This window comes from Salvelinus alpinus, chromosome 30 (genome assembly GCF_045679555.1).
Source record: "Salvelinus alpinus chromosome 30, SLU_Salpinus.1, whole genome shotgun sequence".
In the NCBI taxonomy this organism is placed as follows: domain Eukaryota; kingdom Metazoa; phylum Chordata; class Actinopteri; order Salmoniformes; family Salmonidae; genus Salvelinus; species Salvelinus alpinus.
The window spans coordinates 12,477,289-12,497,774 of record NC_092115.1 but is presented as its reverse complement, the minus strand read 5'-3'; the positions used below and the strand labels follow the sequence as shown (position 1 = coordinate 12,497,774).

The following is a 20,486-nucleotide window of genomic DNA, read 5'->3' as shown; positions in this document are numbered from 1 at the left end:
ACTGCTCTGTGTCTCTACTCTACTGCTCTGTGTCTCTACTCTACTGCTCTGTGCCTCTACTCTACTGCTCTGTGCCTCTACTCTACTACTCTGTGCCTCTACTCTACTGCTCTGTGCCTCTATTCTACTGCTCTGTGCCTCTACTCTTCTGCTCTGTGACTTTACTCTACTGCTCTGTGCCTCTACTCTACTGCTCTGTGCCTCTACTCTACTACTCTGTGCCTCTACTCTACTGTTCTGTGACTCTACTCTACTGCTCTGTTACTTTACTCTACTGCTCTGTGTCTCTACTCTACTGCTCTGTGCCTCTACTCTACTGCTCTGTGCCTCTACTCTACTACTCTGTGCCTCTACTCTACTGTTCTGTGCCTCTACTCTACTACTCTGTGCCTCTACTCTACTGTTCTGTGACTCTACTCTACTGCTCTGTTACTTTACTCTACTGCTCTGTGTCTCTACTCTACTGCTCTGTGCCTCTACTCTACTGCTCTGTGCCTCTACTCTACTACTCTGTGCCTCTACTCTACTGTTCTGTGCCTCTACTCTTCTGCTCTGTTACTTTACTCTACTGCTCTGTGTCTCTACTCTACTGCTCTGTGCCTCTACTCTACTGCTCTGTGCCTCTACTCTAGTACTCTGTGCCTCTACTCTACTACTCTGTGCCTCTACTCTACTGCTCTGTGCCTCTACTCTACTGCTCTGTGCCACTACGCAAATGTGATGAAATGCTTTAGTATAAAGGCTGTATTTTTTTATGGGTTCCACTACCTCAGAACTTGCCAGGTCATCCCACTCTCGCGCTCACTTTTTGTTCCGGCTCCTGCTAATTTACACATTAAGCACTCGGTAATCCTTTATTTTAATGGTAAGTCTCTATTTTTAAACTTGGTAAATCAAGATGTAGCCGAGACCTATTCACAATACAGGTGAATGCATATTCAATAGGACTGTGTGCATACATTGAGTTGTTGAGATTGTTTTGGCTGATTTCACGAGGCTACAGATGAAAAACAATCTGTTTACCTTCCATTTGGGACTTATTTTATTTTACTGATTAACATTTGCAAAGAAGCAATCTCTTCTTTTTTTAAAGTGTGCGCTGACTCTTTAAGACCCATGATGTCATTCACACACAAAGTCTGTTCGAGACTCGAGCAAAGATGATCTCTTGACTGGGAGGGACACTAGTCGAGTCGGGGGAGACGAAGTGAATGAAAAACGTTTTTCGTGACAATCAGCAATATTTTTGCGTTATGGTTTGCATCATCACAAATAAGCTACTGGGGTAGTGAATTGATGTTGGCTTCCGATGTAAGCTAGCAAGGAAATTAGCCTACAAGCTGGTAGCTACCGGTATCTTCTTGCATTTTAGGCTAGTGTTCTAGCCTGTACTGGACATTGTTTTGGGAACACTAATTAGCAGTTGCAACATTTCTGCAGCCGTGTTACATTTTTAAAGTGTGTTAACTTCTGTGCAGCATAAGTGGCGATGCAGCCCAGACTCCCAGGTAGTTTGCTGGTTCCTCATGGCAGGCTAGAGCTAGCAATGAGGAAGTGGAGCAGACAGCCATGGGGCACCCGCTCTATCGAGACATCGGCTGCGCTGATAGACAGACTTGGTCCTCTCTGAATTAGTGGACAACGTGAGACACACACATTCTAGTGCAGAACCGTTTTTCTTGTTCTAGTAACGAAAAAGTACAGAAGTGTCGGGTGTACCGTGCAACATGTTGATAAAACGTTTACTGGAGACAGGAGACCAAGTGGAGACATAGGACGAGGTGGATAATTTTATAATAAGGCCGTTTTATTCAAGTGTAAAGATATCAGGCAAAAGCGTGCACGGCTCCTTTCTGTCTGATTCTTATGAAATCGTCGGAGAAGAGGCCCCTCTAAACAGTACATACAGATTATATAGGCAACAAGCAAAGTAGGTTGATCTTGTCGTCTGGCCTTCCGATTGGTCGATCTGGGTCGTGGGTAGTCCTGTTCGGCCTGATGTCGACATTCCATTGGCTTTTCACACAGTTCTTTGTCCTAGTCACATCCAAAGGCATCCTGCATGTGCGTTTGTTTTCACAGGCCCTATTCATGGGGGAGGGGATGTGTGTGTGGGTCTGACAAAGTAGAGGGGATGGGTGTGTGGGTCTGACAAAGTAGAGGGGATGGGTGCATGTTGTGCCAAGAATAGCTTATGTTGAGAAGTGGTTAAAACAAGTTACCAGTATCTTATACAATTTCTTACAAACACTAGTATGTTTACAGTTCATAGTATTCCAATGAAAAAAGTATTGATTGATTGATTAAATGGTTCCTCTCACTTGATTTTACAGGGAAAACTCATATTTAGCTAGTATGAGGGTCAAACAGTATGTTTAGCGTTCATCTTGGTTGACTGATTACAGCTACTGTGTCTTGGTCAAAGGCCTTGACATTCTAAAAGCATACTTTTTTGGACAAATCACTCACTCAACCCTAAACCTCATCTCAACTGGATCTATTATTGAATAATGTGTTTAATTGAGCAAGTTGAAGAGACTTAACTGCTGGGTGCCACCCTAGATAGCAAGCTATCATGGTCAAAACTGGAGACTCATTTCTCCCTCACTAGCTTTAAGCACCAGCTGTCAGAGCAGCTCACAGATCACTGTACTTGTACATAGCCCATCTGTAATTAGCCCATCTATCTACCTACCTCATCCCCATACGGTATTTATTTCTTTATCTTGCTCCTTTGCACCCCAGTATCTCTACTTGCACATTCATCTTCTGCACATCTACCATTCCAGTGTTTAATTACTATATTGTAATTACTTCGCCACCATGGCCTATTTATTGCCTTAACTCCCTTATCTTACCTCATTTGCACACACTGTATATAGACTTTTTGTTATCTTTTGTTCTACTGTATTACTTACTGTATGTTTTGTTTATTCCATGTGTAACTCTGTGTCGTTGTATGCGTCGAATTGCTTTGCTTTATCTTGGCCAGGTCGCAGTTGCAAATGAGAACTTGTTCTCAACTAGCCTACCTGGATAAATAAATAACTTGTTCTCAACTAGCCTACCTGGATAAATAAAGGTGAAATTAAAAAAACATATAAGCTCAATGGTTACTAAAATGGGAAAAGGTCTGTCCATGATAAGACGTTGCTTTGCTTTCTTGATATCCCAGTCAACCAGACAGGTCCTAGTTTTGTCTCACCTGGGCTACTGTCCAGTTGTGTAGTCAGGTGCGGCAAAGAAGGACCTAGACAAATTGCAGTTGGTCCAAAACAGAGCAGCACGTTTTGCACTTAAATGTACACTGAGGGCGAATGTCAGTAACATGCATGTCAATCTCTCCTGGCTCAAAGTGGGAGGGGAGATTGATTGCATCACTATAGGTCTTTGTGTGAGATGTTGATGTGTTAAAGGTAGCGACTGTCTGTTCAAGCTGTTCAGACATTCATCGGTATCACACAACACATGTAACCACTGGTCTCTTCACAGTCCTCGGGTCCACAACACAGGCTGTGAAGCTCACAGCATTAAATGGAACCATGACTAAATGGAACTCTTTGCCACCCCTGGTAAATCAACATAGCAATAAAACCAGATAAAAGAGCACCTTATGGCACGACGGGGACTGTGAAGAGACAGACAGTTTTATGTATTTTGTATTGTATTATGTAGGGCTGAGCAGTATACCCGTATTTTACAATATACCGGTATTGATGCACGGACCGGTTTGAGTTTTTCTATAAGGGTATTTGAATGTTTGGTTTGTTAAATGTGATACACTGTGTGTAATGTCCATTTTTATAGTTTACTTTGCTACTTGAGTCATCTCTTTCCGCTCTCTCTCTCTCCATGCGACTTTCTACACAAACCTGGCACCACCCGCTGTTACTCAAGGAGCGAGTTTGTTGTTCCTCGACCCCGAGACTCTTGCGTTCATTCTACATGGTCATGCAGCACATGCAACACGATGCTGTTTTCACTTTGCTTGTTAATAGAGATCCACTAGCGTTCTATAATTACACTATTTGTAGTTTCTGTTTCTTACATCTGCAAACAGCTAGATTGTCTTTTCTTAGCAAGTTGGGCCTAAATCGTGTTAGCCGATAATGCTAATTGCTAGTTAGTTTGCTCTGTACTGAGTCAGAGCAAACGTAATTAGCTATACAGCCTGATAATACCAGTGATGGTGTAGACCTAAATCAGCATGTTGTTTGTGCAACAGTATCTTCTAAATCAAAGAGGCATACATGAAGCATGAATATGTTATCTACATGAAGTAGCTAAGAGAAAACATTTAATGTACGCAAAGATTATAGGGTCCCCACGGAAACACTGATCAACACTTTGGTCCCTACCCTGTCACAGTAACTCCACCCTGGCATTTTCATTCGTTGTCATGTCAAACAACACTGTATTCAAATTGTCCACTATTATATTCTAACTATAGAATTAGAATATTCATTATATTTCCATGATTCTGACAGTTCACCCAAGTCTTTTGCTCTAAATTGCAAGTCAAATCACAGTTGCAACATTTGGTAAAAATGTTGGCTTAGATTGTTTGCCTATATTGTGCAGCCATAAGTGGCAGTGTGGAAATGATCTCAAACGAGTGCAGGAAATGCAGAAATTGATGAAAATGCTGCATTTTCTGGAGGTTTGACCCATTGAAATCACTTAGAATGTATGTGTTGCCACCGTATGGTCACACACTACTCATAAAGCAAATGTAGCACTTCTTTATTAATAAACAAATGCAGTCATACCGTCCAATTTCTTTAAAATACCGTGATAGGAAATTTTGCCATGTCGACCAGCCCTAGTATTATGTATGGGATACATGGTTAGGATACTACTTTAATGTGTGGTTGTCTTGCGTGGCTATCTCCAGATGAATGCACTCGCTGTGGGTTGCTCTGGATGGGAGCGCCTGCTGAGTGGCTAAATGTAAATGTAAATGTAGTGCTATGTATAATGATGTATTTTATTTATGTTGTTTCATGTTTGGACCCCAGGAAGAGTTGCTGCTGCCCGGCAGCAGCTAATTGGGGATCCTAATAAATACAAAAAAATCCCCTACTAGAAAGTCCCCCAAATGTATTTCCATGAAGATCCACCTAGACTGAGGGCCATTCTAATGACCTTCAACCCATTCAGCAGATACTCTAAACCACGTGTCTAACCTAATTGTCCTTTAGTCAGACATAGACCAGAAGGAAGTAGCCGTGACTCACTTGTGGGTCTCAGACCACCATTTATCAAACACTGCCCTTAGTGTCCCTCATATTGTGACCAAGAGGATGTATCACTCACTACGCCATCCCCAAGGGAATAATTACTGATTTCAGCTACTGGAAGAACCTCCCTCTTACAGTGGTAAACTCGTTACCACTACTCTGGAGAGAAGTCAGCTATGTCTTTCCAGGGTAACAGTAATACAGTAGTAATAGTGATTCCTTTGAGTAGCCTACTCTAACTCTCTGCCTCATTGTGGTGAGATGGATGGGAAAGAAATGCACTTTTCAATACTAGTTCACTGCAACTACGCAAACCGTTTATGATCCGTTTCTAAATAAGTGACTAATCGCATTTTTCTTCAGAGTTTTTATTCTTGGATTGGTTTTCCACGTTAGCACCATTCTCAGCACTAAGCTGTGAATAGCCTCGTAATGTGAAGGATTCATGGTCCAATTTGGAATTGTTTACGAAACCGTTTCTTGGAGCTTCATGGGTAGAGCCAGGAGTGTTTCCCTGACCACGTGACCGGACCAAGTAAAACTCTGGGCCCATGTTGGAGGTTTAGAGAGAGTCCTCGGGCTATGGGGATAGGAGTTTTTCCTGGTCAAGAAAACATGAGTTCCCTGTACAGAATCGTATAGATCTGATTTCTACTGATTCCCTGATAAACATTACTTAGCATTAAAAAAGACCATCTCCATTCTATCTCGCCTTCTTCTTCTGATACTGTGTGGGCGTTGTGGGAGAAGACATCCCTTTGGGGACCTGTGAGAAATAAATAAACCACAGAGAGATCAGCTGCCAAGACTGTGATTTCTGAGATTTCAAAATAAAAGCTTACTCTTGAAAAACATCCAACGTTAGACCAATTCACTGAGACACAGCAGACCAATTGGATTTTATTTTATTTTGATTTATTTGAAGAAAAATCTAACCTGTGTTGGAACATTGACTTAGATTTTATTTGATGAAATGGTTTCAAATCCACAGACAGACAGACAGACAGACAGACAGACAGACAGACAGACAGACAGACAGACAGACAGACAGACAGACAGACAGACAGATAGACAGATAGACAGATAGATAGATAGATAGATAGATAGATAGATAGATAGATAGATAGATAGACAGACAGACAGACAGACAGACAGACAGACAGACAGACAGACAGACAGACAGACAGACAGACAGACAGACAGACAGACAGACAGACAGACAGATAGATAGATAGATAGATAGATAGATAGATAGATAGATAGATAGATAGATAGATCCTTAAACATCCTGTGTTATGTGCGTATTCTTTCACCAGGTACAGATGGAATGTCTACCAATTGCATGCCCATCTTTTTGTGAGAAATTACACTGGTCACTCATAACATTTATAAAGTATATATATAGCGATCACTTTAGATTAGGGACTTCAAAAATACTTTACTAATGATTAGTAGATGGTTTATAAATGTGGGAGTAATGATTAATAAATGGTGAACACAATCTATAAAAGCCTTATAACGGTTTTATAACGGTCCTTTAAAATAAAGTGTTACGCATCGTGGACTTTGAGGAGTTGCCAATAAATCTGAAGCAGGTACACGGAACAAAAGAGTAACAAGCCCACTATAGTAAGGGCTTGATCGGTACAAATCAGACACACTGGACATGTTTAATACATAGCTGGCTTACAAGTGGTGCTTCATGATTTCACCCTTCCCTTTAAGAAAAAAATGATGTATTTGATGTGGGAAGAGCTGTTGAAAACACAGACCCATCATGGTAACCAGGTTACTAGGGGAACCAAGCCGATTGTAAGAAAAGTCTGTGTTTTGCTATAAACAGTCCCTATCAAAAGGGATAATCAATGTTTAATGTTTGCCTCATTACTGAATATGTAGCGCTGGTTGCCTCTGCTCTGGCGTCTGATTGTAATTATGTTCACATTACTCACAGTATGACATTTACATTTGGAGGGTGATTGTTCACCCCCCCCCCCAAGGCTTAAATTGACTTACTGGAATGAGCATAGGTTCCAGAAGGTAGTCAGGTCCTGGAAATGGGTTGAATTATCCTTGAAATACATGTACAAAATAATACTCATAATATACTTGAAATAATCATATGAAAGATAATTTACTTAAATTGTTAAAATTACAGCCCCAGAGGTTTGTAACGAGTTCTTATCACGTTATAAATGTGTATTCAAACTCTGGAAATAGTGTCTGTCATTGAGTGTTCATGGATTTTTTTATTTTATGGATTATATTTAGGTACACTCGCAGGACTCTACACGCTCACACACACTGTCACTCCAACACACACACATCTATACTTACTCTACACACTCAAAAACAATGATCATACACTGCTGCCTCTCTGTTTATCATATATCCTGATGCCTAGTCACCTTACCCCTATACATATCTACCTCATTGTACATATGGAATTGGAACTGACCCTGTATATAACTTCTTACTTGTGTTCTTCTTATTTCCTATTCTTATTTTTGTTCTACCTTGTTTTTAGTGCTACATTGATATTGATTACTGCGTTGTTGGGGTTAGAGCTTGCAATAAAGGCATTTCACTGTACTTTCACTGTACTCACGTGAAAATTAAGGGTTGGCTGTAGCAGTGAAGGAAGGGTTGGCTGTAGCAGTGAAGAAAGGGTTGGCTGTAGCAGTGAAGGAAGGGTTGGCTGTAGCAGTGAAGGAAGGGTTGGCTGTAGCAGTGAAGAAAGGGTTGGCTGTAGCAGTGAAGGAAGGGTTGGCTGTAGCAGTGAAGGAAGGGTTGGCTGTAGCAGTGAAGAAAGGGTTGGCTGTAGCAGTGAAGGAAGGGTTGGCTGTAGCAGTGAAGGAAGGGTTGGCTGTAGCAGTGACGGAAGGGTTGGCTGTAGTAGTGAAGGAAGGGTTCCTTTAGCATTGAGGGAAGGGTTGGCTGTAGCATTGATGGAAGGGTTGGCTGTAACAGTGAAGGAATGGTTGGCTGTAGCAGTGAGGGAAGGGTTGGCTGTAGCATTGAGGGAAGGGTTGGCTGTAGCATTGAGGGAAGGGTTGGCTGTAGCAGTGAGGGAAGGGTTGGCTGTAACATTGATGGAAGGGTTGGCTGTAACAGTGAGGGAAGGGTTGGCTGTAACATTGATGGAAGGGTTGGCTGTAATATTGAGGGAAGGGTTGGCTGTAACATTGATGGAAGGGTTGGCTGTAACATTGAGGGAAGGGTTGGCTGTAACATTGATGGAAGGGTTGGCTGTAACATTGAGGGAAGGGTTGGCTGTAGCATTGATGGAAGGGTTGTCTGTAGCATTGAGGGAAGGGTTAAATTCAGTTGAAAAATATGTCATGCAGTTTTTGTGTTTACGACAAGGATGGACATGAAAATGAAATATCTTTGTGAACATCTCATAGTTAACGTGTTTTAATAAAACGCACAACACTAAATCAGAGCAAGTTATGTTTTTAAAGGATTTTGTGACATATTGCGTGGCCAGATCCCAGAGGGTGAATGACCCCCTACATGGGTTCATGTCCTTTGGGATATAACTAATGTGATATCAACATGAGCCACACAGATGTCTCTTCTCTAACTCTGTGAACCTTCAGCTGGACTTCCAACACACTGTCTGATTGGCTGGCCCGTCTCCTCTTCTTTAGGCCCTTGGCCAATAAGCTGTCTCTATATAGCATTACATTCTTGTAGGCGACAGCAGAACTTGAGGACAGACCTTTTCACAGAGTGATTCTACAGACAAACTAATAGTGTTAGGCTTAGAGAATGTGTAAAGGGTTTGCAGTCTTACAGCAAACATGTCTTGAGAGGTGAGTGCAGTTTTATATGAGCATTCTGTCCAGATAGTATATATTCTGAATGAATGTTCACCTTGTAGGCTATGTCAATACATACTCCCATCTCTTTCCGATACAACAGTTTAATCTCAGGGCTCTGTTTGATTGATTATTTGTTCAATCTATGTAGGTTTTTGCCTCTCTGCAGTGCGTTTGCTTTACATGGTGCTCTATCGGGGTCTTTAAAATCACTTTTTTAACACTTGTTGTTTAACACTTGTTTAAATCTTTAACACTTGTTCTCCTGACTCCTAATGTTTGCCTGGAAATGTACAGTATATCTGTTATTTTCAAATGTTCCCTATTCACTTTTTAGAATATTTTTTTTGTGTTGAGAATCTGCTTACTAAGACTGATCTGAGTGATTCTGATTCAAACGTCAGACAATAAATGACTCTTTGAGTGGATGGTATGCCAGATTGTCACATTCTCCGTCTTCTTCTAGAGCTAAACATATCAAGGTGAAGTTTGGTACACTGCTCCAGAGGCCAGACCATGAACACACTGAGGATGTCATCCCCTTTCAGAAGAAACCTGAGAAGGTCATCCCTCTTCAGAAGAAACCTGAGAGATGTCTGGAGACGCCTCCGAAGCATGCCAGGTAATGGAGAAACTTTCAGAATAAGTCATTGGCCATGTTCGATATCTGTCTTACCTATATTTCTTACATACTGTGTACTAATTGTACTGCATACATATAAAATTCAGGTTGTTATTTTACCTGATCGGTGTGGTCAGCATTTAACTGCACACTTTTGTCCACTCTAAAATAATTCCAAACAGTGCAATGTGCACCCGCCATTTCAGCCAGTCATCTCTGCCTTATGCAAAATGTCAGTGTTCAAAATTGAACCACACCGCATTCTAGAGCAACATTTTTAAGTCTATTTGCTATTTTTTCATGCCTCTGAAAGACAGAAATTATAAATGATGGTGTGATAGCCTACATCTTTTTGCCATCTTTTTTTGCAATAATTGTAATTATCCTGATAGGCTCATGTTTTACCGGTGTGGCATAACCCCAATATTTATTTTTCTGGGACTCCGTACCAGCTAACTTTTACCCCTGGTCACAATGATAAAATGTAAACACAACTGGAGGCACCTCCTCATATTTGAAGACGGGACGACAGCTTTACGATAGCTAGCGAAAGAGTGTAGAAAACTTTGGTAACTAATTGTAAATAACTTTAGGTGGCTAGCTAAGCATCTTTTGCCTGTCTACCCATCCACATCCCTCTGGCCAAACGTCATGCCCACTAACTTCTCTTCTCCACAATGACGTATGGAGCGATCGATAGAGCAGCGAAATTCAATTCAGGATGAGACGTCTGGCAAAAGCATTTTGGCTGTGGAGCAAAGTAATTCACTTACAATTAATTAGCAACCGCACCACTCTTTGATAGCAAATGTGACCCAAAACTGCAAGGCGTCTCCAGAAATGTTTACTTTTTGATGTTCTATGACATCTTCACTTTCCAGATTGTTATTCTGATATGGAAGCTTAAAATGTTTTTGCCAACATGATGTGTATACACTATATATACACAAAAGTATGTGGACACCCCTTCAAATTATTGAATTCGGCTATTACAGCCACACCCGTTGCTGACAGGTGTATAAAATTGAGAACACAGCCATGCAATCTCCATAGATTCGATCTTAATCCTGTATTGACGCTTTGCCTGTTGGATGGTTCGTCGGAGGGCATAGCGGGATTTCTTATAAGCTTCTGGGTTAGAGTCCCGCTCCTTGAATCCATGGCTTCTGGTTTGGGTATGTACGTACGGTCACTGTGGGGACGACGTCATCGATGAACTTATTGATGAAGCCAATGACTGATGTGGTGTACTCCTCAATGCCATCGGAGGAATCCCGGAACATATTCCAGTCTGCTAGCAAAACAGTCCTGTACGTAGCATCTGCTAAGGAGGATATAATTATGGTCCGATTTGCCAAATGGCAATTGTACATCGTCATGGTGACAGTAATACAGCTACGTTTGCAAAGATTGGTAAATTCTGAGTCAAACTAAAGAGATGCACTTTGAGCGCACATCAGTGGAGAATACAACAGTAGCAGAATATTATGTTTGTTATAGAAGTCTTCTGTAATTGTTATTGCAGTTCATAGCATTAAGATCTAATCCGCATTTTGGGAAACAGCGCCATGTTCGCCCCCAGCGCCTTTGTTATTGTTTTTGTTTTGTTGATGTAGCGGAGGAGAAATGGAAGAGAGGAGCGCGGTAAGCATGGTAAAAAATCTGCCGTACATATTCTGCTGTTCTATGACGTGTGCAATGATGTCCGAGTGGAAAAATACAGTGTTTGTTGTTTGCAGTAATTTCTTTGTTATTATAATATCATAAACGGACAAGGCAGTTTCACCAATTATGTGAAATAATTTACCCACACGACCCAACCCTAGAGAGACAATTATTATTGTAAAAGCTCAAATGTTGAATGAAATACCTGTCATTATATTTACAAATTCATGTTCTGCAGTGTTATGTTTGTACATTGTGAAAAAGCACATTTTCCATTGTGATACATTACTTTGGAAACTGTAGACTGTCTCTTTAGAACGTATATGACAAAAAACTAAACGAATAAAAAATAAATTTTGCTTTCAACCAAGCCTTAATTTAAGTTGCCAAAAATGAGGATGAACAGGATTTGCCTGAGTCATTTAAAGGGTGCGAACAGGATTTGCCTGAGTCATTTAAAGGTGCGAAGAGGATTTGCCTGAGTCATTTAAAGGGTGCAACACAAATAATTGTACACAAAAGGAGCCGAATTCTTTAGAAATTTGGCTGCTCTGGAAAAGATCTGATGTGATTGGTCAAAAGACCAATTTGTGGAAGAAATATCATAATTGGGCTGCCTAGTTCAACATACACGCACACGCACACACACCCACACGCTCACACACTCCAGCAGCATACCACCCTGCGTCCCACTGCAGACTTGACTCTGAAGTTAATCAGGATCGGTCCCTGGATGAGAGATCAGATGCTGCTGGAAGTGGTGTTGGAGAGCCAGTAGGAGGCCCCCTTTCCTTTGGTCTAAAAAAAATATCCCAGGGCAGTGATTGGGGACATTGTCCTGTGTAGGGTGCTGTTTTTTGGATGGGACGTTAAACAGATGTCCTGACTTTCTGTGGTCACTAAAGATCCCATGGCACTTACCATAAGAGTAAGTGTGTTGACCTGGGGTCCTGGCTAAATTCCCATTCTGGCACTCATACAATCATGGCCACTTAGTCATCCCCAGCGTCCAATTGGCTCATTCATCCCCCTGTAACTATTCCCCAGACCATTGCTGTAAATGAGAATGTGTTCTCAGTCAACTTACCTGGTAAAACAAGACATGCAAACATAAAAACACATCTCTATTTTGTGGACATCCTTTATACAACACATAATAAAATATGTCTCTTTCAAGACCATCAAGAGCGGAAGCATGGCAGTGGGGGAAGGCCCTGGACAATGTACTGACCAACAGCTGTAAGTTTCAGCAGTCATACAATGGTTAAATATCAGTATTTTGACATATTCTAATGAGACTATGTTGCAGTTAATCATTGACTCTACTTTGGTAAACTTCAAATCAGATCACTTTTACTGTATTCCTCTTCCTCTCCCTAACAGATGGCCTGGCTACTTTCAGGGGCTTCCTGAGGTCAGAGTTCAGCGAGGAGAACATTGAGTTCTGGGTAGCCTGTGAGGACTACAAGAGGACCAGAGAAACAAGCAAAATGGCAGCCAAGGCTGAGAGGATTTATAAGGAGTTTATACAGACCGGAGCCCAGTGCGAGGTTTGTTATAATTCTCCTTTTTTCCAGGGTTGTGTTCATTAGGCACCAAACTGAAGAAAATAGACTGAAATAGGGAGGGACTATCTGGACTTGTCCAATAAGAAGCGCTCCTTTGAAGTTTTCTGTTGTGTGCCCTAATGAACACAACCCTGTTTCTGATATATTGACACAGGGATGAAATGACAATGGGCATGATGTCAATCCTCGAGCGCAATTCACCAAATTATATGAGGACTTTAGTTTTGAAACTCTGTCAATATTGGTCTGGTAAATATTAGTCACTGAACACGTGCCAGTCTCAAGTGTCACAAGGACATTGTGTTTGGGGAAGAATTGGCTTTTACTGGGTCGTTTTATGAATAGGATGTGTTTGGGCGAGAATTTGTTTTTACTGGGTTGTGTAATGAATAGGATGTGTGTTTGCTGAGTAAAGAACCGAAACGAAAAGCTTCAAAGCATCTATTGATGTGCCAGACCAGGGAATTAGTATTTACACACATTACCTATAGTATTACACACCTGGCCCACTGCGTGAGGTTATACAAAGTACAGTGGTGCTAGACTGTACAAACATTACACAAATACTGTGTTTGTTTGAGAGATATTACCATAGTAATCAGTCAAGGATAGTCCAATGGTAAGATTAGGTAGTCTTACTGTAGAAGAGTTACGATATGATGATCGATACGATACATTACTTTATTATACATTTTCATGTAATATTCATTACAGTGCAATTTCTTATTCTAAAACAATTCATGCTATTTACTGCATCTAGAAAAGGTACATTATCTTTACTGTACTCTGTGGTCAACTTACCTACATTTTGTCCGGTCCTTATTGATCTAACATACCGAATACACGTCACATACACCCAAGCTCCGTAACATAGGATACACTGAAACCTTCTCATTATAAAAGGCACTATCCCTCAAGTCATTTGATTCTAATGCTCAGCTGACTCTCTGCCTCCAACAGGTGAACATTGACCACATCACCAAGGACGTAACAGTAAGGAACTTGGGCCGACTGACTCCTATGACCTTTGACCTAGCCCAGAGACAGGTCTTTGCCCTCATGGAGAAAGATTCATACAGGAGGTTCCTCAAATCCAACCAATACCAGGAGATTATAAAGTAGAAACTCAAACACTGATTGGCTAGAGTCGTGTCATCAGACTGATTGGTTGATTGATTGATTGATTGACTTGATTTATCAATCATGTCATCGGACTGATTGGAGGGTTCGTTGGGTGAATGACTGATTTATTGATTGGTCTGTTAGTCATTTTTTGGAATCTGATATTTAAATTACACACTAGCATCTATTTACCTGAACCATTATTCAACTGATACAGTGTCTAAAGGAAATAAATATTACACGCAAAACATAATTTTAGCACTGCAATGTATAAATGAATACTTCAGAAGTATGACGAAGAGTGCGTGTGTGTGTGTATGTGTATGTGTGTGTGTGTGCGTGTGCGTGCGTGCGTGCGTGCGTGCGTGCGTGCGTGCGTGTGTGTGGTTTGAGGAAGGATGGGGAGACAATGCAGTGACAACACAAGTGAACCTCTATTCACATAACTAGCTATGCACACCGCCAACAGATGATGTAGTGAGGTCATCAGAGCTTTACCTGACATGCACCACACATCTCTCCAAATGTGTCTTCATTCATTCATTCAATTAATTCAATCTGCAATAAAAAACCATGTCAAGCTATGTAACCTTTTCCTATCTGTATAATTTATTTCACTGTTGGACATCAGTGTGGTTGCTTCCCTAGCAACCGTGGCTTCTCTTAAACCTCGTGTTCATAACTCTTATCGCCATGGCTTTGAAAACAGGCCTGGTGTCTCGAGAAGGGGCTTTCAAGCTGAAGCAAAACTGTTATACTTTGGTTGAATTTAGGTCAGCTAAAGAAAGAGGACTGAGAAAATTGCACCTTTTTCAGCTGCTCTTGCCTGTAATGATAAATAATACATGAGTACAGTCAGTACCCAGACTGAAGCATTGCAGAGGAACAACCTTTGTGTCAGATTAGGGATTTGAAGGTGTTGTACGAATGTTATGCTCTTGAGCACTTGCTCATGTTACATGAGAAGGTTTTTTTTTTGGGGGGGGGGGGGGGACTGACGCTGCTCTCTGTTTAGTGAGGTGTATTGATGTTTCTGGCTACTCTCTGTGCCTTGGTTCAAATATTTATTTCAGACGTCATCCCGACTCAAAATAGTCAAACCTAATTTCCATCAAGACGTGGACATTTTGTCACTACTTATTGTGTCAAACTCTAAGTGAAATTAAAAAGTGGAACTATTGTCGTCACACCATTCGGTGGAAAGAACCATCGAGACAATTTTCTGGTCAATTTTAAATGGTGCATTATGGGTGCACTGTGGGCAATTCCACGGTCACGGAGACTCCGATTTTTTACTTTCAATTGTATGCCAAACTAAAAACCATTGATTTGAAAGTTTAACAAATCATACAACTCTATGCACAATGACTACTTTGAACAATTGCCAAAGTCAAAAAGAAAAACGTACAGGGGAGAGTGTGGTAAATTGAGCAATGTTTTACATTCAGCATCAATCTGTCAAGGGAAATATAGTATTCTTTCTAACAAAGATATCTGCATATATTTCAGGATGTTGTGGATCCCTGGAAATAATCAGAATTTATGTAAACATTAAAGTTTTGAAAGCATAGCTTGTCAAAAAAAAGTGGTATCTTGGTACAATTCACCCCGGATCAAATCCAATTTTAAAGTTCCTCCAAAAGTTCTACAGCTGCACCATCGAGAGCATCTTGACTGGCTGCATCACCGCTGGGTACGGCAACTGCAAGGCACCCGACTGCAAGGTGCTACAGAGGGTAGTGAGTACGGCCCAGTACATCACTGGGGCCGAGCTCCCTGCCATCCAGAACCTCTATACCAGGCGGTGTCAGTAGCAACCACCTGAGGATCTGTCTTTTACAGTCATCTATAAGTAATCATTTAATACAGTTGAAATGTTTACAAATTAGATGTGCTGAAACGAAAGCAACTTCCAAAAATGAACACTCAGATTATAGTGATATTATGTCTGATCTCAAAAAACTATGTAAAGTATATATAGAGGTGTAATCTAGAGCCAAACCTGTTGATTGTTTTTCCTAAATATTTGGTCAAATGATTAATTGTATGTATGGTTTCCTAGAAACAACTTATTAACCCACTCTCCCCTACTGAAAAACGGTACAGATGCAAAGTTAGTATCTGCACAGTTTTTCCTATAAATGTGTTTTTGTACAATTTTCTGTGGAAATTATTAATTAAAAGTAGTCATTGTGCATTAAGGTCTATGGTTTGTTAAACATTGAACATCAATGGTTTTTGTTTGTTATACATTTTAAAGTGAAAACTCTTGAGTCTCAGCGTAATCTGTTACCATGGAATTTCCCCCTATTTAATGAATCCGACATTTGTTATAATGTTGTTGAGGTTTGTCAGCATGTCTAATACAGAGATCTAGCGCCATCCTCTGGACACTGAGAGAACAGGCCGGTATCAACTGATAAGCATCAGTTGCTTTTGCAAAAAGATATGCGGCATGACTCATGACCCATAAAGGACAATAACATCAACAAATGCTGTCATAACTAGAGTAGGGCCTACTGTAACAATAAGGGTTGTGCCATGAAAATGCCACTCAAATGAAGGGATGGATTGTCATTCACATTCGACATTTCTTTTGCATCTCAAAGTATTTCTAATATAAAATAGTTTTCTCCCAGACTTGTCTCTTGTGATGGACATTTCTCTTTGTGGTTACTGAGATAGAGACTTTTGAGGAGATGGGAAACTCCATTGGTATTAATTGCCCTGCGTCGTCAATGGGCCGCGCGGTGTATTCTGGGCGATACTGGGAGGAGTGAATGGGAGTCAATTGGGCACTAGCTCAAAAACACAACATTAGCATGAATTACTACAACATTACAAATATTTTCAGAGTTGTGAGATAATTAACATTGTGCAGACACAGATCCTCTCATAACATACTTTCAAGAGGTGAGGAGGAGGATTATTTAAGATACTCTTTGAAGAGGTAGTGTTTCCGATGTTTGCGGAAGATGGGCAACGACTCTGCTGTCCTAATTTCATGGGGAAGCTGGTTCCACCATTGGGGTGCCAGGACAGAGAAGAGCGTGGACTGGGCTGAGTGGAAGCTGCCCGCCCGTAGGGGTGGGAGGGCCAAGAGACCTGAGGTGGCAGGACAGAGAAGAGCTTGGACTGGGCTGAGCGGAAGCTGCCCCCCCCCCGTAGGGGTGGGAGGGCCAAGAGACCTGAGGTCGCAGAACAGAGAAGAGCTTGGACTGGGCTGAGTGGGAGCTGCCCCCCCCATAGGGGTGGGAGGGCCAAGAGACCTGAGGTGGCAGGACAGAGTGTCGAGTTGGGGCGTAGGGTTTGAGCATAACCTGCAGGTAGGCACCATGGTCTTGTAGTGGATGCAAGCTTCGACTGGAAGCCAGTGGAGTGTACGGAGGAGTGGGGTGACATGGGAGAACTTGGGAAGGTTGAAAACCCGGCGGGCTGCAGCGTTCTGGATAAATTGCAGGGGTTTGATGGCACAAGCAGGGAGCCCAGCCAACAGCGAGTTGCATTAGGCCAGATGGGAGAGGCGAAGTGCCTGGATTAGGACAGGCCGGGAGGGCAGGCCTTCCCCGGGAGAAAGACCAGTTCCATCTTGTCGAGGTTGAGCTTGAGGTGGTGGGCCAACATCCAAGCTGAGATATCTGCCAGGCTGCAGAGATGCATGTCGCCACCTGGGTGTCAGAAGGGGGAAAGGAGAAAAGCAGTTGAGTGTCATCCGCAATGCAATGATAGGAGAGACCATGTGAGGATATGACTTGGTGTATAGAGAGAAGAGGAGAGGGCCTAGAACCGATCCCTAGGGGACACAGTTAAATAAAGGTTAAGTAAGTAAGACACCTGTAGTGAGAGTACGTGGTGCAGACACAGATCCTATCCAGATCCAGATCCTGGCGGCCTGCCAGGTAGGATGCAATCCAAAAGTGTGCAGAGCCTGAGACTCCCAGACCTGAGAGGGTGGAGAGGAGGATCTGATGGTTCACGTTGTCGGAAGGCAGTGGATAGATCTAGGAGGATGAAAACAGAGGAGAGAGAGTCAGCTTTGGCAGTGTGGAGAGCCTCCGTGACACAGAGAAGAGCAGTCTCAGTTGTTTGACACGTCTTGAAGCCTGACTGGTTAGGCTCAAGAAGATTGTTCTGAGAGAGATAACGAGGAAGTTGATCAGAGACAGCACGCTCAAGTGTTTTGGAAAGGAAAGAAAGAAGTGATACAGGTCTATAGTTTTTGACGTCAGAGTCGAGTGTTGGTTTCTTGAGGAGGGGAGCGAGTAGTGGGAGAGAGAGAGTGAAGATTGCGATGGCGCTTGACCATCTGGGTAGGGGCTGAGTGGTTAGGGTTGGAGAAAAGGGAGACAGAAAAGGACACAAAGTAGTGATCAGCGACATGGAGGGGGGTTGCAGTGAGATTAGTAGGCGAGCAGCCTCTAGTAAAGATGAGGTCAAGCGTATTGCCTGCCTTGTGAGTTGGAGGGGACTGGGAAAGGGTGAGGTCAAGCGTATTGCCTGCCTTGTGAGTTGGAGGGGACTGGGAAAAGGTGAGGTCAAGCGTATTACCTGCCTGGTAAATTGGAGGGGACTGGGAAAGAGTGAGGTCAAAAGAGGCAAAGAGAGAGTTAGTGGCTAGTTGGAGGTGGTTTATTAGAATGTAAAAAAATCCTCCGTTATTAAAATAAAAATAATTGTTTTACTCCATGAAGTAATCCATCAGTGTACGCCGCCATCTTGTCTATTTAAAATCTTCTTTCATTGATTAAGGCAGGTAGGTGTCCACCCCAAAGTGCTGCATTCACGTTGAATGACACACCTGTCTCGATCAATGAGAAGATTTGAAATAGACAGGATGGTGATGAACACATTGTTGCATAAATAATTAGAATTATAACATTATATCATATCTACTCACGGTTAAATGGACGCACACATGACTCAACAACTTGACTAGGCCATCTACCCATGACCCGTAAACCCTTTTTCCCTCTCTTTTTTGGAAACTCACAAGATGCACAAAGGCAGGGCATCAGGGGGGTGATTGGCCAACATAAGGCTTGTCAGCCATTGCCTTAAAGGCGCAGGGCCTTTTTTACGGCACATATTTCACCAGCACCAGAGATGGAAGTGGAGACAAGACATCTCACTTGCTCCTTTTTTCTGGTTCATATACAGTCAATGAATTAAGCAGACCAGACCCAGCTGCTAATGCATCGGGGCCTATGGGAGAGCCGGAACTGTGACCATTTTTCAATGGAAAATGGCCTGCATTATTTATCCACCATGTTTGACCAGCACCACGGACAGCACTACACCAATCACACATCTGTCCTCCACGTACACTACACACAGTATGATCTTTGCCCTGTTGGTATTGTGTAGCAAATCCATTCTGGAGACAATTGCCTGGTTCTTGTGAATAAACTCTCATGCATCAAATTGATTCTGTGATTAGTTGTTCCCAAATAGTAGGCTAACATCTGCATAGGCTTACTTAGTTCATCTGGAGAACAATGGAGAATACAGTAGGCACATTTGAAATAAACAGCACCTGCACTGTTTCCAGATTATGCCACTAGATGTCATACAACCCTTATTACAGGTTTTATGTGAATTGGAGAGAGTTAAATGCTACTTCTGCAAGTCCATGAGGATGATGCTATGCTCTATTCCAATGAAAATAGTGGAATCCCCCGATTTTAAAAAAATACAACAGCTGGTCTTCAAGCGGATTTGGATGCTGTCATTCGTCATTTGGCACGCGCGTAAACATCAGTTTTTATTCATGGATAAGGCATAAAAAAGAATTGACAACCTTGCCTTGAGAATTGCGCGTCATCTGAAACGCCACTAGACTGGCAGATATTCTAGCTCGGATGGTATCAAATTGGACCGCTAGACGCATATGGCGTTAACAGAATTCATTAGCCAATCAATCTGTCGCGCACAGTGGTTCAACCGGAATGACCGCTGGGTTCTAGGCGACTAACCAATCAAAGACCTCCATGAGTGTTGAGCGAGATGCGCGTATTTACAGTCTTCTAATACCGTTGGCATAAAACTAGTGTTGGACAAGTCGTGTATGTATCAGAAGGGCGATGCCAGGGATAACCAGGTATAATTTAGTGGATGATGCACAGGATTTGAGGATCCCCATGCACAACGAGGCGGCATTTCAGCATGGGGTCTGCTTCGAGGCAAAGGTAATATTACATAGGCTAGGAACTACAGTAGCGGCTCATCGATAAGGGTCTATAGTGTACGGATGCGCGCTGACTATATAATGAATTGATATCCAAAATTATATTTTTTACAAGATGTTACGACAATGTAATGATGATAGCTAGATTGACATTTTTATTTCATTTGAATTGTGCCCTAATATTACACTCAACAGTGTTGATTGAATTCTGTGTGTGCTTGTTGAAATGTATTCATGAATGTATTGTCCTATACCAATTTA

The 20,486-nt window shown here is 42.0% G+C and overlaps 2 protein-coding genes across 3 annotated transcripts in view; both read left to right on the top strand.

Annotated features, from left to right (window-relative positions):
- The first annotated feature begins 8,921 nt into the window (after positions 1–8,921).
- On the top strand, positions 8,922–14,625 carry LOC139559980 (regulator of G-protein signaling 5-like). 2 transcript variants are annotated; one of them, XM_071376487.1, is made up of 5 exons: positions 8,922–9,058; positions 9,531–9,686; positions 12,529–12,590; positions 12,735–12,901; positions 13,880–14,625. In XM_071376487.1, exons 1-5 carry the CDS (start codon positions 9,015–9,017, stop codon positions 14,039–14,041), a joined length of 591 nt encoding a protein of 196 aa, XP_071232588.1. In that variant the 5' UTR covers positions 8,922–9,014; the 3' UTR covers positions 14,042–14,625. The 2 variants fall into 2 exon arrangements, with proteins under 2 accessions (XP_071232588.1, XP_071232589.1); XM_071376488.1 differs by lacking the exon at positions 12,529–12,590 and having other exon boundaries at positions 12,754–12,901.
- Positions 14,626–19,768: 5,143 nt separating this feature from the next.
- Positions 19,769–20,486, top strand: part of LOC139560150 (carboxyl-terminal PDZ ligand of neuronal nitric oxide synthase protein-like) — a 39,892-nt gene continuing 39,174 nt past the window's right edge. The window contains exon 1 of the mRNA XM_071376694.1: positions 19,769–20,226. Within this exon, the coding sequence (XP_071232795.1) occupies positions 20,122–20,226 (105 nt within the window). The 5' untranslated portion in view covers positions 19,769–20,121. The remainder of the gene's footprint in view (positions 20,227–20,486) is intronic.

What these genes read in the sequence shown, in the direction of transcription:
- LOC139559980 (XM_071376487.1), top strand. Translation starts at nt 9,015, where the DNA reads ATGTGTAAAGGGTTTGCAGTCTTACAGCAAACATGTCTTGAGAG. An exon ending in CAGCAAACATGTCTTGAGAG is followed by an intron (nt 9,059 to 9,530) that starts GTGAGTGCAGTT and finishes GTCTTCTTCTAG; the next exon opens with AGCTAAACATATCAAGGTGA. An exon ending in ACGCCTCCGAAGCATGCCAG is followed by an intron (nt 9,687 to 12,528) that starts GTAATGGAGAAA and finishes GTCTCTTTCAAG; the next exon opens with ACCATCAAGAGCGGAAGCAT.